At 39.3% G+C, this 16,088-nt stretch overlaps 2 protein-coding genes across 2 annotated transcripts; both read left to right on the top strand.

The window, feature by feature from the left end:
* The first annotated feature begins 1,480 nt into the window (after positions 1 to 1,480).
* On the top strand, positions 1,481 to 7,082 carry LOC144209067 (uncharacterized). The gene is made up of 3 exons (XM_077735254.1): positions 1,481 to 4,966; positions 5,841 to 5,998; positions 6,441 to 7,082. The coding sequence occupies exons 1-3, from the start codon at positions 4,738 to 4,740 to the stop codon at positions 6,786 to 6,788; spliced, it is 735 nt and encodes a 244-aa protein (XP_077591380.1). The 5' UTR covers positions 1,481 to 4,737; the 3' UTR covers positions 6,789 to 7,082.
* Positions 7,083 to 7,117: 35 nt separating this feature from the next.
* Positions 7,118 to 15,134, top strand: micall2a (mical-like 2a). The gene is made up of 17 exons (XM_077734518.1): positions 7,118 to 8,035; positions 8,778 to 8,826; positions 9,383 to 9,524; positions 9,970 to 10,109; positions 10,186 to 10,304; positions 10,703 to 11,104; positions 11,169 to 11,311; positions 12,153 to 12,213; positions 12,472 to 12,590; positions 13,168 to 13,266; positions 13,370 to 13,434; positions 13,613 to 13,736; positions 14,184 to 14,286; positions 14,390 to 14,463; positions 14,540 to 14,654; positions 14,864 to 14,910; positions 15,022 to 15,134. The coding sequence occupies exons 1-17, from the start codon at positions 7,893 to 7,895 to the stop codon at positions 15,099 to 15,101; spliced, it is 2,025 nt and encodes a 674-aa protein (XP_077590644.1). The 5' UTR covers positions 7,118 to 7,892; the 3' UTR covers positions 15,102 to 15,134.
* The last annotated feature ends 954 nt before the right edge of the window (positions 15,135 to 16,088 follow it).

The following is a 16,088-nucleotide window of genomic DNA, read 5'->3' as shown; positions in this document are numbered from 1 at the left end:
ATGGTTCCCTTCAGTTAAAAAAAACAAAATTAATAACAGAATATTTGCAATTTAGAAGCTCAAATCAGATGATTTTATATTTTAATGCCTATTTTTTTAAATATTTGCCATCGTTAATGTTATTTAAGTCATTGGCTGCCTTAGACGTCCAATCCATTAAACATTTATTGCCGTCGATGGCCCTGAAACATTCCTATTTCAAATGTATTTAATACATTTATCTTATCAGTGGCATAGAATGACTTCCCAAAATTTCCCTTTCCCACATGTTAGGGCTTGACCGTAAATTTACACTAAAATCCCATCCAAAAACGATAGTTTTGAAAAATGCAAGACGACGTATAAACATGGATCCCCCCAGCCAGCCCCCCTGTCAACATGGTCGACGCTGTAATTGCACCTGTACGGTGTCCTATAACCCGCCGAAAGCTGTGTTTACGGTGATCTATCACCTGGCCCCGCAAGTCCCGACAGCCCGTCCTCTTGGTCCGGCGCCAACGCCCGATTGGCCGGGCGGAACGGCGTCGACTGACGGTTAGCGGAAAAACCTTCTCCTCAGCTGGGAGAAAGACGAACAAAAACATCTCCGGCTTGCCTCTTTGCGTCGCTACTTTGAAGTCTCAAGCGCGATTGGTCGCCGGACGGTGCTGAAGGGAAAAGTGGGCCCCTCTGGCCGATGATCCACGACTAAAACAGTCGGCGTGGGATACGATTACGTGGGGAGAGGGAGGCGCGAGACATTGAGGGTTCTTCAAGCGTGACGTCCACTTTTCCTTCAACTTAAGCGAGACTTTTTACCACCGCTGATTGAATTATGCTTTGAAAGTATTTAAGAATGAAAAAGCCCTCAGACAAGGTTGAGAAGTTGACCTAAAGTGGCGACTTTGGCGCCAATCCCAGTGGGGAAGCAAGCTGTGGAGGCGTAAATGCCAAAAATGATTGCTTAAAGGAGATAAAATGTTACAGAAACAGCTTCTAGATGACTCTTGTCAAAGTACTTGATTGAGAGTTAGATTTAATCTGGCTGAAATTTGCAAATTTGAGTGAATAATTGACTATGGGGCGTGGCCTGTTTCATTCAATACAAAATCCAGCACCTTTGGCATTGACAAATGTCCAATCTATTTGGACGCCAGATCTCAATGATGAACATTTTTTTTGTTGAGGATATAGTTTAAAGTGCAAGTGTCAAAGTGGCGGCCTGGGGGCCAAATTTGGCCCACCGCATCATTTTGTGTGGCCCGGGAAAGTAAATCATGAGTGCTGACTTTCTATTTTAGGATCAAATTAAAATGAAGAGTATAGATGTATATTAAATTTCCTGACTTTTTCCCCATTTAAACCAATAATTGTAATTTTTTAATCCATTTTTTTCAGTTGTTAGTTCAAAAATCATTTTGTAAAATCTAAAAATACATTTAAAAAAAACTAAAGTAAACATTGTTTTAGATCTATAAAAAACTGAATATTCCAGGTTTTTAATCCATTTATAAAAAAAAAATCTAAATAATATATCTAAAATGGTCCGGCCCACATGAAATCAACTTGACGTTAACACGGTCCGCCAACCCGTGTTTGACACCCTTAGTCTAGAAAATGTGGCATTCGTTTAACCAGCCGCGTTGACGGATCACCGACGGCTGCGACAAATTAAAACACAGGTGTGTGTCGATTAATCTCCCGTCCTCCAAACGGCGAAAAACACTAGGCTGTCGACGGCCATGATTTCCAGCCGGCTTTGATCGTCCCGTCGCGTACGTCGACGACCAGTCAGAGCGTAGGGATGAGTCACTTGGTGGTCATTCTTTGGCACTCACCTGTGGCCCTTTCATCCGCACCTGTTCAAACACTGATTTAACGCCTTGGCAGCGACGGATTAGCTTTTCCACCGAGGGTTCATTCCACTTTCAAGGATTACTGCAGCAAATTTAGGAAGCCCATTGATTTTAAATGGTGACTGAACACGAAAAGGAAAAGTTAGCCTAGTAGTGTCAAACTATTTTTTTTAAAATTTTAACTCTTTCAAAAACTTAATTCTCTAATAATGCATTAAAATCATCACTAAATTATGCCCTTTTTTCACAACATTAAAAAATTGGATAAAAAATGTCTCAAAATTCAACGTAAATCGATATTTTGTCAAAAGTTTGGTTCTCCAATTTGATTGGTTGACCAAAAAAGTGCATTTTATTGGCCATAAAGGACTTTGAAATAGAGTAAAATAGATTTCTATCATTAGTTGAATATTAGCTTGGTTTTTGGAAGAATTTTATCGCCATTTTAAGGGTTCCTTAAGATTAAAACGTGTGTAAACGAGCAGTAAGCTTAAATTGTATATGTGGTGTTTGCACAGTGTTGCAGTGATTGAACATTTAGCTAATGAATCCCAGCCAAATGAAGCTCGTCAGCCTCAGTCTGATGACTATGAAAATGTGGCACGTCATTAACAGCGCAGGGTTCACTTAAGCTCTCATTAGCCGCTGATCTTATCCACTCCAGTAAATGACATCACGTTGACGAATCATAATTGATGATTCTCATCTGTCGCCGGTCGACATTTATCGCCACGTCAGATTGGATTTCGTCACAAGATCCTTGCTGCTGGAGGGACAGCGTGCTAATATGTCGTGGAAATGTTATTGAACTCATTTTTATTCGGAAAAAAAATCTTCTACAAGCACCTTCAAGTAAAAAAAATAATAATAATAATTGTGCATGCTAGTTAATGACTTATTTTCTAAATACAGTTAAGAATGACTATCAATTCTGGTTGTGATGTCACAACCAGAAAAAGTGGGTGTTCCCTTAAGCATTGTTTTCTATAGAATAACTATGAAAAACATATCCAGCCAAAAATGTTTTGTAAAATGACAATAATGCCATAATTTTAATATTTTTTCCAACATTTTTGCCATTTCTTAGCATATTTACACTAACTTTGTCACAACCGGAAAATGTGGGTGTTCCTTTTTGCATTGTTTTCTATAGAATAACGACAAAAACATATTCAACCAAATTTGTTTTGTAAAATGCCACTAATGCCATAATTTTATAACAAATTCCCCAACATATTTGCCTTTTTTAGCAGCTTTACACTAACTTCTGCAACTTGCAAAGACGACAACCCTAAACTGAGTCAAGCTACCGAGACAGTTTCCGATAAAGACTCGCCAGCTCAAACAAGTCAAAGTTTCGCCTGGTGAGACCACACAAAACGCTTGTGGTCTCACAGCTAATAAGACAATCACCATTGCCGTCAGCATTGTGGCCGTAAGACCCCCCTCAATTATCCTCCAGCATCTTCTTTAGAAGCATCTGTCAGAACCTCAAGTCTTCCCCCAATTCAGGCCCTGATTATGGGGATCAATAGGCTTTAAAAGGACAGAGGCAAAGCAGTTTGATGGCGGGGGGGGCGGCAAGGGTCTGCTTTCAGACCCTAAATCCGCTGGAGCGAGTTGTACGCCCGTGACAAACGCAGGTGTCTTTTTCAAGCGACAGTCCTGCCTGCCACACACGGTGTTTGTTCAGCCTCGGCTCAGCGGAGGTACTTTTCTATCTATTTAACTTCTCCTCCTACAATTTGAACATCCGGGAAAACATTTGAGAAAGAGTTTGAGAGCTTGAAAATGACTTTTCTGGCGTAAAACTGGTAAGAAAGTACTTTAACTTTTGCTTAGACAGTTACTTCAAAAGTCGACATTGAGCTATTATGATTTTTTTTTTTCTATTTCAGATCATGATTGTACTTATACAGACAGTAATTGGTGGCCAGCCAATCACAAGGCACGGTAAGACAAACAAGCATTCATGTCCGGATTCTCACCTAGCGATAATTTAGCGCACAGGTGTCAAAGTAGCGGCCCGGGGGCCAAATCTGGCCCGCCTTATCATTTTCTGCGGCCCGAGAAAGTAAAAAATGAGTGCCTGTAAAGTCTAAAAATATATTTTTTTCCACTTAAAAAATATATTTTGTTTCTATTTAAAATTAAAAACATGATTAAAATAAATTTTGTATTACTAAGGAAAAAAAGCTCAAACATTGTTTTAAATCTATTAAAAACTAACACTTTAAGGCCTTTGATCCAGTTCTCTTAATCCAATTTTTAAAAAAAACTAGCTATTATATTCGGCCCGCGAACAAACCAGAGTTTGACACCCCTGATTTACCCATAGAAAAACCACGCAACCACAGGGTTTTCCCACATACTAACACCACCAGGAATTGAACCCTCGATCCCAGAACTCCAAATCAAACATCACCATTTCCCAACACTTTTAACTTCCATTAAAAGCCATCTTCCACCTTGATTTTTTCACAAGCCCTTTCTCGTCAACACCAAAGGTGTTCTCACTCAAAAAACGTCACTCACAAGTCGTCGTTTAGCGGATGCTTGTTTACTCTGGAATCCGTCAACTCTTGGGTTCTCCTTCTACGACTCATCGGCGATTAAACCAGCGAATATTTCCTCGCTGTACGTTTACGTGTCTCAACAGACGTCCTCTTGATTGACTTTCTGGTCCAAGCCAGCGATTGAAACATAAGATGTTGCAACCCGCAAAATGACCGTGACGAGTGACGGCATTGGGCGTGGGAGGAGGTCATGTGACTGAGTAAAAAAAAGAGGGTGGGGTCACCTGAACCACTCTTACCTTTTTTTTCCCCCGAGCCAACTCCCTCACAAGATTGCTTATACGCCGAGATGCCTTAAGTGGAGGGCTCGCATCATCATCTCGGCGATGTTCCGGCCCGGGCAACTTCTGTCCGCGCTCGTGCCCGCCGTTTTCCATTCGCCCGTAGCGCCCTTTTTCCCGGGATTCCCGGCAGGGCAGATCTTGATTCCGGCAGGGCCCTATGTCAGCTACGAGGCCTTCAGGAGCTACCTGCGGCCTGAGCCATGCAAGGAGGCGTTGCTGTTAACTGCCGCGACGCAGGCCATGGGCATGGCTACCTTGGGGGATGGCGTGGGTGAGTACAAATAAAAGCCGTTTTGGCTGTCATTTTTTAATTTTTTTTATTGAATTGCTCCAGGAATTCCAAATAGTTGACAAAAGATTATGTTTGTGGTAGCTAGTCAAGGGATAGCATGGATACTAACATGATAATTGTATTGAATTGAGTGATTTTAATGTCATTTTATAAGTATGAGATTTAAATATATGTATATATATTCAAACATTTGCAATTATTGTGACATATCACATAAATCAGAAGTGCAAGACTTAATTGAGTTGTGGTTTGTTTTTCTAGAACAAAAAAGTTTTGAGCAATTATGTACTCTTTCATTCAGAATACTTATTAGGTATAATGATACTGTTCTTTTAAAGTAATATCACTTCTTATAACAGTATGATATATATATTTTGACTGGGACTAATCAATTGATTGCTTCTTGGATGTTTATTGTTAATAGGAGTCAATTTATTAAACAACAAAGTGTTTTTTTTGTATATACTAATATGGCAAAGATACTGACTTTAAAATGTTTCCAAGTAAGAACAGTTAATTTTTTAGAGCAAATCTGTTGTTGGTCTCTCACCATCAGCGACAGCCAATCAATCAAAATTCTACAAGGGCCATTTTTTGCCCTAAAAACTCAAGATTCTGCTCTAGTGAGTTTCAAATGACACTCAAGTGTCAATAAGACGGGAGCGTCGTGTGCCAATGTTTACAAAAGACCGCCTAACGGCTCATGACGAACAATCAATTATCAAGTCGCGCCCAAGCAGACCTAATGATGGCCATGCTAATTAGCCCATCTAGAGCCATTAGTTCCTTGTCACCCGTTGGCCATTTCATTAATTTGCCGCCGTGCCATTTTTTTTTCCTTTTTCTTCCCCAGACGAGCGGAGGCCCGTGAAGCAGCGTCGTGCCCGCGCCAACTACAGCAGCTGGCAGCTGGAGGAGCTGGAGAAGGCCTTTGAGAGCACCCACTACCCGGATGTGTTCATGAGGGAGGCCCTGGCCTTGAGATTGGACCTCATTGAAGCCAGAGTGCAGGTGAGACCAGGTTGGCTTGGGAACGCATCTTCTACCGTGATAGGCATAAAGGGTGACCGGACGTTTGGTCGCCGGACATTTGGTTGCTGGATGTTTGGTCGCCGGTCAAATATACTCAGATATTAAACAGTACTTAGACATTAAACAGTACTTGGATATTAAACAGTACTTGGATATTAAACAGTACTTAGATATTAAACAGTACTTAGATATTAAACAGTACTTGGATATTAAACAGTACTTGGATATTAAACAGTACTTGGATATTAAACAGTACTTGGATATTAAACAGTACTTAGATATTAAACAGTACTTAGATATTAAACAGTACTTAGATATTAAACAGTACTTAGATATTAAACAGTACTTAGATATTAAACAGTACTTAGATTCAAATGAATATATTGCCATGCAACTTTATGTATTATGAATATGATTCTAGGTTTGGTTCCAAAACCGCCGTGCCAAGATGAGACGTCAACTAAAACTTCAAGGCCAACCTCGTCCCAAAGATGGACGCGAAACCATCACCGCTAAAACGCCCCGTCGTCTCAAACAACGTGCAAATTCTTCCGACAGCGATCCGCGTCTGAAAGCTCAACAAGACGACGAAAACTACCCGTGGTCAAAAGCCATTGCGGCTGGTCACAGCTCGGCGAAGCTGCGCTCCGAAAGCATCGCCAATTTGAGGGCTAAAGCCAGGGAGCACCAAGCCGGGATTGACGACGCCATGTCGGAGGGTGTTGCCCCATCTCAAACGCAGGAAGTGGACAAGTTATATGCTGATTGATCACTTTCTCACATCCTCTTTTTCAGGGTTACAGAGACTTTTGGAGGTAGTTTGTCCCCCCTACTCTAAGTGTGGAAAGCCCCCCACACACACACAACTGTGTAGTGTAATAAAACACTGCACCCTACTGGACAAACTCACTGGTAGACTGTTTTGATGCTCCTACCTGAGGTAGTAAAACAAATAAGATAATCAAATGATAATAACGTTATGTTTTTTTATCACTCAGTCTCAACATGTTTGCATAGTCTATAAACGTGTGTGCACATTTTTTATATGCAAGAGCAAAATGTCTCTTTGTAATGATTCAAACTTAATCTGCAGTCTAATCTTGAGCGTACGAGATAAGCACATTTAAAAGTCAAAATACATGAAAATGCATTTATTTAGTCATTTTACCAAAAGTATAAAAAGTATTTGAATTATCTTGACAATATGGTTACACTTGCTAATCAATGACCATTCTTGCAAAAAAAGGTTATAGAGCCATATGCACTCGTCAAAACAGCCACATATGGCCCCTGAGCCATCATTTTTCAACCCAATTATACATATATAGCACTAAACATGTTTCCTAAGATTTAATACCTTGTTTATACAATCAAACAACATCAAACTGTATTTTTTAAGTTCTCCACATCTGTTGTATTATTTTGCAGCTCAAGAGCCACATGCACCCATCAAAAGAGCCACATCTGGCTCTTAAGCCATCATTTTTCAACCCAATTACACATACATAGTACTTATACATGTTTCCTACGATTTATTACCTCATTTATACAATCTAATAACATCAAACTATTGCCAAGTCATCTGCATCTGTTGTACTGTTTTAATGCTTATTTGTGATATTTTCTCGATATTGCACAAGTGTTTTTTGAACAATTTCCCAGCTGTCTGCGAACTATGACGAAACAGCAGGTGCGTCTGATTTGTCGCAGGAAGCACAAACCACGCCAATCAATCGCACGCGCGCACGCTTGCACGCTAACAAACAAACTGAACCTCCCGATCCACCCTTTTCCCACTTTTCTGTCCTTTTAACCTCTATTTCCCCTTGATGCGGATCACTTTTGAAGACTAAAGCGATCGCTTTGGTACGCGATGTCGGCCGTCCGGGCTCTGGAGGAATGGTGCCGGTGTCAGTGCGACGGTTACCGGGACGTAAAGATCACCAACATGACCACATCTTTCCGGAGCGGTTTGGCCTTCTGTGCGCTCATCCACAAACACAGACCAGATCTCATGTAAGTACTAAATGTCCGTATAATCGCCTCTTAAAAACTGTACTTATACCACAAATGTTGAGCATTGATCACCTTTTCTCGCTGAATTACACCAGAAAATAAGTATTGGTTACATTACAAGTGATGAAGCACTAAGAAAAATATTAGGCCATAAATGATGTATTCAATATAGATTTTCCTCTTTCAAATATAATAGTATTTCACCATATTGTATTATAGAGGGAAAACAAGCTATTTATCAATGCAAATATATATTTGTTTCCCCAAAAATGACATTGAAAGAAGTTTTTGGGTGACATTGTATGACAATATAAATATTTATTTGCTGTGTTTTGGACCATATGTCCAAAAATATGTTAGAGAACATTTCAGTGCAAAGCTTCTGTAAATAAAAACAGCAAAACTTTATTGCATTTAATTTATACTGCCAATTTTTGTATTGCCATGTTGTGGCATTGTCATTGTAGTTGAAGAATAAATGGATAACTACATATTTATACATTTTAAATGGGTATGTGAGTTTCAAATGATTTTGACTTCCATTGATGTTGATAGATGCCCAATCTAGTTTGCATGGGGGGTTGGCAGCTCTCAGTCAAAATGGAGTTAATTTTTATTGCTGAGTTGAGTTAAGTTGTACCTCATTATATTAACAATGAAGGAAATGGTGATTTATAGTCAGCAAATGATGCTTTTTGAACACTTTTAGAGTTTTGTCTTAATTTGTTTTGTGTGTTTGCAGAGATTACAACTCTCTTCGCATGGAAGACGTGTTTGACAACAACAAATTGGTGAGACGTCCGTCCTTCCCTTTAAAACTTGGCGTCCAGCAAATGTGCTCCAGCTCGATAAGGGCAACTGGTGGGGGTGGGGTTACTTCTTTTTCATGAGATATTTCACTTTTAAGGACCCTTACAGTTCCTTATTTTATCTATTTGACAAAAGTCACTCAGGTTTCACATCAAAACTGCAGTTCCAGAAAATGTTTACCTTCCCGTCGCAAGACTGACTTTTAGTCACATTTTTTTTTTATGTGCTCACTGACAACCTTGAAAAAGTTGACTTCCTGCAACAATGCCTTGCTAAAGGAAACCTGAGTTCAGAAATGGACACCTTTGTATATTTAATCAAGTGTCACGTTTCCTGCACTGTTGTTAGATAAGAAACAATTTGAACAAAAGCGTCTCTTGTCATATTCAGACTGTCCGTTTAAAAGTTATGTTGCCAACTGGCTTGCCTTTTGTATCTGTTATGTGAGTTCACGGGAAGTGAACTCTATTTAAAGTCGATTGTGTTGTTGCGACTGATGACGCAGGACTTTAGCCTTTACCTCTTGTCCCTCTCAAGGCTTTCCGGGTTGCAGAAGAGGAATTGGGAATCCCGGCTCTTTTGGACGCAGAGGACATGGTGGCCTTAAAAGTCCCGGACAGACTCAGCATTCTGACTTATGTGTCCCAATACTACAATTACTTTAAAGCACGTCAGTCCAGTAAGAACAATTCATTTTCTTGTTATTAATTATGAACTTTATGTTGAGATGATAAAAAATAACACATTTTAATGCTTTTCATTTTTGGGGTCATTTTGATGCTTTTTGTAGTATTTTTGGGTCATTTTGATGCTTTTTGTAGTATTTTTTTGGGTCATTTTGATACTTTTTGTAGTATTTTTTTGGGTCATTTTGATGCTTTTTTAGTATTTTTTGGGTCATTTTGATGCTTTTTGTAGTATTTTTTGGGGTCATTTTGATGCTTTTTGTAGTATTTTTGGGTCATTTTGATGATTTTCGTTGTATTTCTGGGGTCATTTTGATGCTTTTTATTGTATTTTTGGGCAAATTTTGATGTTTTTCATTGTATTTTTGGGTCATTTGGACCAAAAACCAATCAAATGATTAAATATATCATATTCAATCATTTTTTTATGGTTTTTAGGAGTGAAGCAGTCAACGGGTGGCTCAAAGGAGGTCCCGTTGGAGAAGAAAAGTCTTCCAGTGGCTGTAGTTAAGAGTCAGCTGGTTCCTTCTATTATCGCTGAGCGGTCATCACCAAAGATAGACAAAAACGCCGTTGCGGTAGGATCACATTATCCAATGAACTCGTACAATTGCTCCAATGAGATCAGAAAATAACGCACAGGTTTTTTCGCAGAACTCAGATGCTGGCAAAAGTGGAACCTTCAACAGTAAATGTGTGGCATGCAAAACTCACGTTCATCTGGTCCAAAGACACTTTGTAGAAGGAAAACTCTTTCACAGGAGCTGTTTCATGTAAGAAAGCCATTCTCGAATTATTTAAAGTCCCACTATCACTAGTTCTTACACACTTATTAAATGATAAACTCGTCTAAGATAAATTGTCAAGAATCAAACGGATCCATGACTATTTAAATTGTCCCAAAAAATCATTTATGTGCCTGCTTCATGGCATATAATGTGATTAAACGTTGAACGGTAGTAAAGACTTGTTGTGTTTATCATGCGATGAGTCAGAATTTTTTTTTTTTTTTTTTTTGGGAGGGGGGCTTTTGTTCTATAAAAAGAAGGTTTTGGCTCTATGTCCAATGTGTCCAGTTGAGGAAAGTAACCCCTAAAGTGACAGTGGGACTTTAAATTCAAACTTTTGAGCCCTTAATGTTGGAAAACCCCTCACAAATATATTTTTTTAGATGCTGCGAGTGTTTCGGCACCCTCCACGCAGGCGGATACGAACCGGGGAAGATTCCCAATACTTTTGTATGCCGAGTACACCCCGAAAAGAGCTCTGAATCCTCTTCTGATGCTCAGCTCAAGTCTGCGTCCGAGTTGTTGAATAGCTTCATCCAAATCCAGCCACCCAAGCCTTCCCAGCCTGTCCATCCGGGACCCCCAAGTCAGTGCTGGACCACCTCGGCCCAGAAGACTCAAGCAGCCCGGCAGAGCTTTTTACAAACCCCGTCGGCATCAACGACATTCCCACAATGGCCGAAATTGAACAATAACAACAATGGCAGACCAGGAAAAAGTCTTGCTGAGGAAAATTGCAACAATAATAATAAACGTCTGTTTACCATTCGTTCAGCAGAAAGACGGTGAGTTTTGGATTATTTTTTTATGCTTTTGTCATATTTTTTAACTGTGATTTTCAATATGCAGGTTCGGAGCACAATCTGAAAAGTGCATTTCACTAAAGGTCGAATGCAAAAAAACTCCAACTCGGGATTCGGACACCTGCAGTGAAGATTCCGCAGTTCCCGAAGCGAACGAACATGGTGGCACAAAACCGACAGCTGCTTCAGGCAAGTAAATTCATCAACTATTTCTTCTGGACCTAGTACCAAAAGTCCACCTTGACCCTTTGTCTGACCCCTTTTATACCAAACAAAGAAAGCCATTTGTGAGGTTTCCAATCCATGTGGGATGGAAAAAAATGATTTTTATTAGACTCACCAGTAAGAATTCTCCAAAGGAAAAGCAGGTGTTCCAACTTCCTAACAGAAATTAAATTTAAGGCTCTTTTTTTTTTCTTTAAATCTGCCCAAAAATCATCAGAATGATTTTATTTATTTTTTTTCCTCTTCTCGGCTTTTTGTCATTTTTTCAACTTTGGTTTTCTATTGTTTACTAATAGGAAAAACATATATAATGAAATAAACTAGAGAGTCAATGATTGAAGTTTAAAAAAAATATATCAGACACCCCTAATTGTTACATAAAATGTTTTTATTGGAAAAAACTTAACAATTACAGTAAAAATATTTTACTTATCTGCTGTATTTTACTAGATAGATCTATTGCCATCAATGGGAGCCCCTGACTTAATTTCTTTAAAATATTTATAGATTTTCAAACAGTGGGAAAGCTGTTGATGTTTCCATAGTTAGAATATTTTAATTGCTAATATGTAAACAACTCTATAGACAATGAAATAAAAACCACACATTTTCAAGGCAGCACTAATTCATCAGTTGTCATCAATGAGTTATATCTTTAATAAACAGCATTAATATGCATTATATAAAGTCACTTTTAATTCAACTCTTCTTCCCTTTGCGTAGAAGCTCAAAATAATACATTCAAGAAGTTAATTTGTGAATTTGCTGGTACTAAAGGCATCCATCCCCATGTTCCCCCCCTCAGATCTCCCTTATGAAAGGCAGTCAAAGACTAAACCGGCAGAAAGCGAAGCAGAGGCGCCAAGGTAAAGCCTATCAGTATCGCTAGCCCGCTGATTAGACGCGTCGCTCTTGATCTGGTCTAATCTAGTTGGCATCTGTAAACCACGCTACCCCCAGCTTATCCTCTTCTTAACAGCAAGTCCTCGCATTTCTATCAGCCCGCTAATGACTCTCGTGCCACTTTCATCTTCATTTTATCTCTGCTGGTGCTTCTCTGTGCTGTCAAATCTACTTTGAAATTGGCCTTATTGCTGATTGTGTTTTTCCTTTCTGTTTTGTAGGAGACAAAATGAATCCACCAGCAAAGATCATTGCCATGACTTCATGTCTACTACGTTTTTCTCTGCTACAACTACCCCTACTGCTGTCAATCATCCATCATCTGGACATGGGTATCCCGGTGAGTTATTTTCAGGCCTGAAATTGATCAAATAACTCAAAACAAGGAGTTTTCCTAAGTTAGATTTCACTGTTCAAGTCAAAGAAGGCATGAAAATACATGAAAATTATACAATAGGATACTTTATTTGCCATTATTGGTCAGATTTAGGGTTCCCAACACTAATCAAAATCACTAAATAGAACTCTTGAAAACAAAAACAACAGCACATCAAAATTGCAACAATACAAATACATGCAAACCATTTTTTTTGTTTTTTTACATGATTTATTTTGACTTATTTTTAGTTGACATGAACCAGGAGTTGTTTGACTTTGACTACTGCCAACATAACGTCATTGTGACCACAATTTAAAACGTAAAAACAATTAAAAAGTGTCATTTTGGAGAAAAAAACTATAATTTTCTGGCAATGTCTCGATCTGGCAGTGGCACACAAACTCCATAAAAGCATGAAAATGACTTACTTACTCTATGTAGACAATAAACACTTTGCAGATAAATAAATAGCAATAAAAAAAAGACACTATGATTTTTGGAGCTGATTCCAGACCAATAAAGCTTGTTTTTATTCCAGTCGATCCACCCAGAAAGCGCTCCCATGTCAAATTCCCTGCAAGACAGCCAGCCATGGAGTCCATTAGTGAACCCACCTCCAATATGGACATCCCATCAGGCACGTTGTGTTGTTGATTAAATATGCGTTTAAAGGAAATGCTAAAAGGTGGAGTCACATATGACAAAAGCTGCCATCTAATCCTATTTCATCTACCTCTCAGGCGCTAAAAAGGGAAAGTATTTGTCACCCACCAACGCCTCCGGCACAGAAACGAGGTCACCCTCCGTAAGTTCCCTCCATTAAGTCTCTTAAAAGATTAATTAACAGTGTGACACGTACGCCGTCCAAAAAAAATGGACATTTTTCATTTCACTTATCAAAAGTCAAGCCTTTTTTTCATTTTAAAATGATGAAACCACATGGATTGGACTTTTAAAATCGTTTTTTTTTTGTTTTATATCAGCGCCCGCCTTATCACGTCTCGGCGGAGCGGATTGAGCGAGAGCTGGACGACATCGCGATGAACTTGACGCTGCTGGAGAGGGAAGGCGTGGAGTTGGAACGGAAGCTTCGCCGCTCGGAGGAAGGTGAGCGCATGGTTTTCACTCATTGGCTGCCATTGACGGCGTACAACGTACAATCTGTTCATTATTGCGCACTACTCTCGTCTTCTCTGCGCAGTAGCAATCATATGGCGCGCAGTAAATAAAATCCAAACTTTTTTTACCCTTTTCCCCACGATGGCGCCATTTACGCGGCAGCCAGTGGCAGTAGCTCTGTCCACTCTTATGTTTTTCGTGTTTTACAGCATGTTTTACATGAAAAATTAGAGCGAACATTGACATGCACCTGCTTATGGCAAGTGTAATACTAGCGATCAATGATGATGTCACTCACACTGGTACTCAGTGCGCTAAGGGAGGTTGTCTTTATGCCCAGATCGATGAAAAATTAGAGGACAATTGGTTATGAGCCTCATAATCACACGTAAGCACTTTGGCAACATATTTATTAGTGTTTTTTTGACCTTTCAGAAGCCGAGGGCGATCTGCTGATGGACCCGCTAATGGTGGACTGGTTCCAACTAATCCGAAAAAAGCAAATGTTCATCCGCAAAGAGTCAGAACTCGTCTACACGTGAGTAGTAAAGTCCCTAATATTGAGTCCCAATCTGATAGCTCGGAAATTCAAGTATTACCCAGACTCATTTTTAAGGGACTATTTTTGGGGGATTTTTCAGAGCGAGGACTCAAGAACTGGAGCGCCAGCAGTGGCCTGTCGAGCAAGAGTTACGCCGACTCTTGGAGAAACCTGGTAAGAGTTTAACGTCGCCTTCTGGCGCTTCCGCTTTTTGAGCCGAAGTTTATCGTTTACCGTTTGATGGCGATAGATGGCGTTAAATCGGTTGAGGAGCGAGCATACGAGGAAAAACTGATGTGCGATCTGGTGGACATTGTGAATGGCAGGAACGCCATCGTGGAAGTTCTGGATGATGAACGCCTAAGGTGAGACGTTGTTTTCATTTAAATGTAGCACCATTTTTTTGTAGGATTTTTCTAAAGGGGTTTTATCATTCTGTTAAAAAAATTGATACTTTTTAAGGGCTTAATGCTAATATTGGTGACTTTGATTTTAACTAATTGTGTAATAGTAAATTGGTTGTTCACGGTGATGGGTGACGCTAATTTTGATCTAAAATGTAACATTTTTTTAGGGAATTGGCGGAAGATGAGGAACTCAATGAGATGATGAAAAATTTGGGTGAGTACCATGCTTTAATCACCTATGATGAAATCTTTTATTTTTACGTTTGAGGGGCACTTTTAGTTATTTTTTTTGTTTTTTGTTTTTCTTTCCTTTTGCTATCAATAGGAGTAAAGAAAAGTAAACCTAAAAGGAAAACCCACATCTCAAAACTGTTCGCTCGAAGAAGTAAACGAAGAGTACAGTAACAGTTTGGGGTATTTTAAACGTACAATTTGGGGTCATATGAGGTCACAAATAATGTCTTCAAACGGATACAATGGGGTTCCCATTTAAAGTGTCGTACATACATGTCATACAATGTAATATCACAAAAATTAACCCAACACAAAATTAAGTCACACATTGTAATTTTACATGAAGTTTTTATATTGGAACATTTTTTGCTGTTTTTGTGTTGTCTTGGAATGCAGTCTAAAAAAAATGTCGAATTTCAGAAGCCATTATTTTTCTGTTTAATATTCACACATTAGTTTACTGTCACTTACTCGTATAACGTACTTGTCACATTTCAGACATGTGAATTTGTATTAATAACATGTCAATGCGTCCAACTTTCACCAAATCGTAAAAAAATTGGCAATAAATGTTTGCCAATCAGGTGGCAGGAGGTCAAAAGTAGGTTGTGGTCCATTGAAATAATTCCTCCTACATTATGTGCACATTAGACACACATGTAATCCTTCCACAGTCTGCCTGCCAAATTGAAATTATTTCATTAATAATTCCAATAATGGATTTTAACAAATTTCCTGTAACGACATTAGCAGGAGACGAAGACGGCAGGAGGGGGTGGGTATACGGACGCGGGGGTCTCGTTAATTAAGTAAGCCACACGTGTTGAGCAGCCTCCATTTTTGTACTGTAGGTGGCAGCCTGGCTATGCTCTATCACACACACACACACACACACACACACACACACACACACACACACACACTTATTCTTTTACGAACACCGCTTGCAAAATCCAATTTGCCACACTTGCCGACAGTTAATTTCTTTGCTAATTTTATAAATGCTCCCAAAAAAAGAAAAAAAAGAGAAAGGGAGAGACAGAAAGTTTGAGCGGTAACGCTACGTGAAAGAGGATTAGCTTTAGCGCTAGTTTATGGCGGCCAAGGCTTAGAAACTACAGTGCGGCCTTATCACACCATTGACATGCTTTAATTAAA

The sequence above is a fragment of the Stigmatopora nigra genome, chromosome 15 (genome assembly GCF_051989575.1).
Source record: "Stigmatopora nigra isolate UIUO_SnigA chromosome 15, RoL_Snig_1.1, whole genome shotgun sequence".
Taxonomy (NCBI): domain Eukaryota; kingdom Metazoa; phylum Chordata; class Actinopteri; order Syngnathiformes; family Syngnathidae; genus Stigmatopora; species Stigmatopora nigra.
This window is presented reverse-complemented; position numbering and strand designations above follow the sequence as displayed.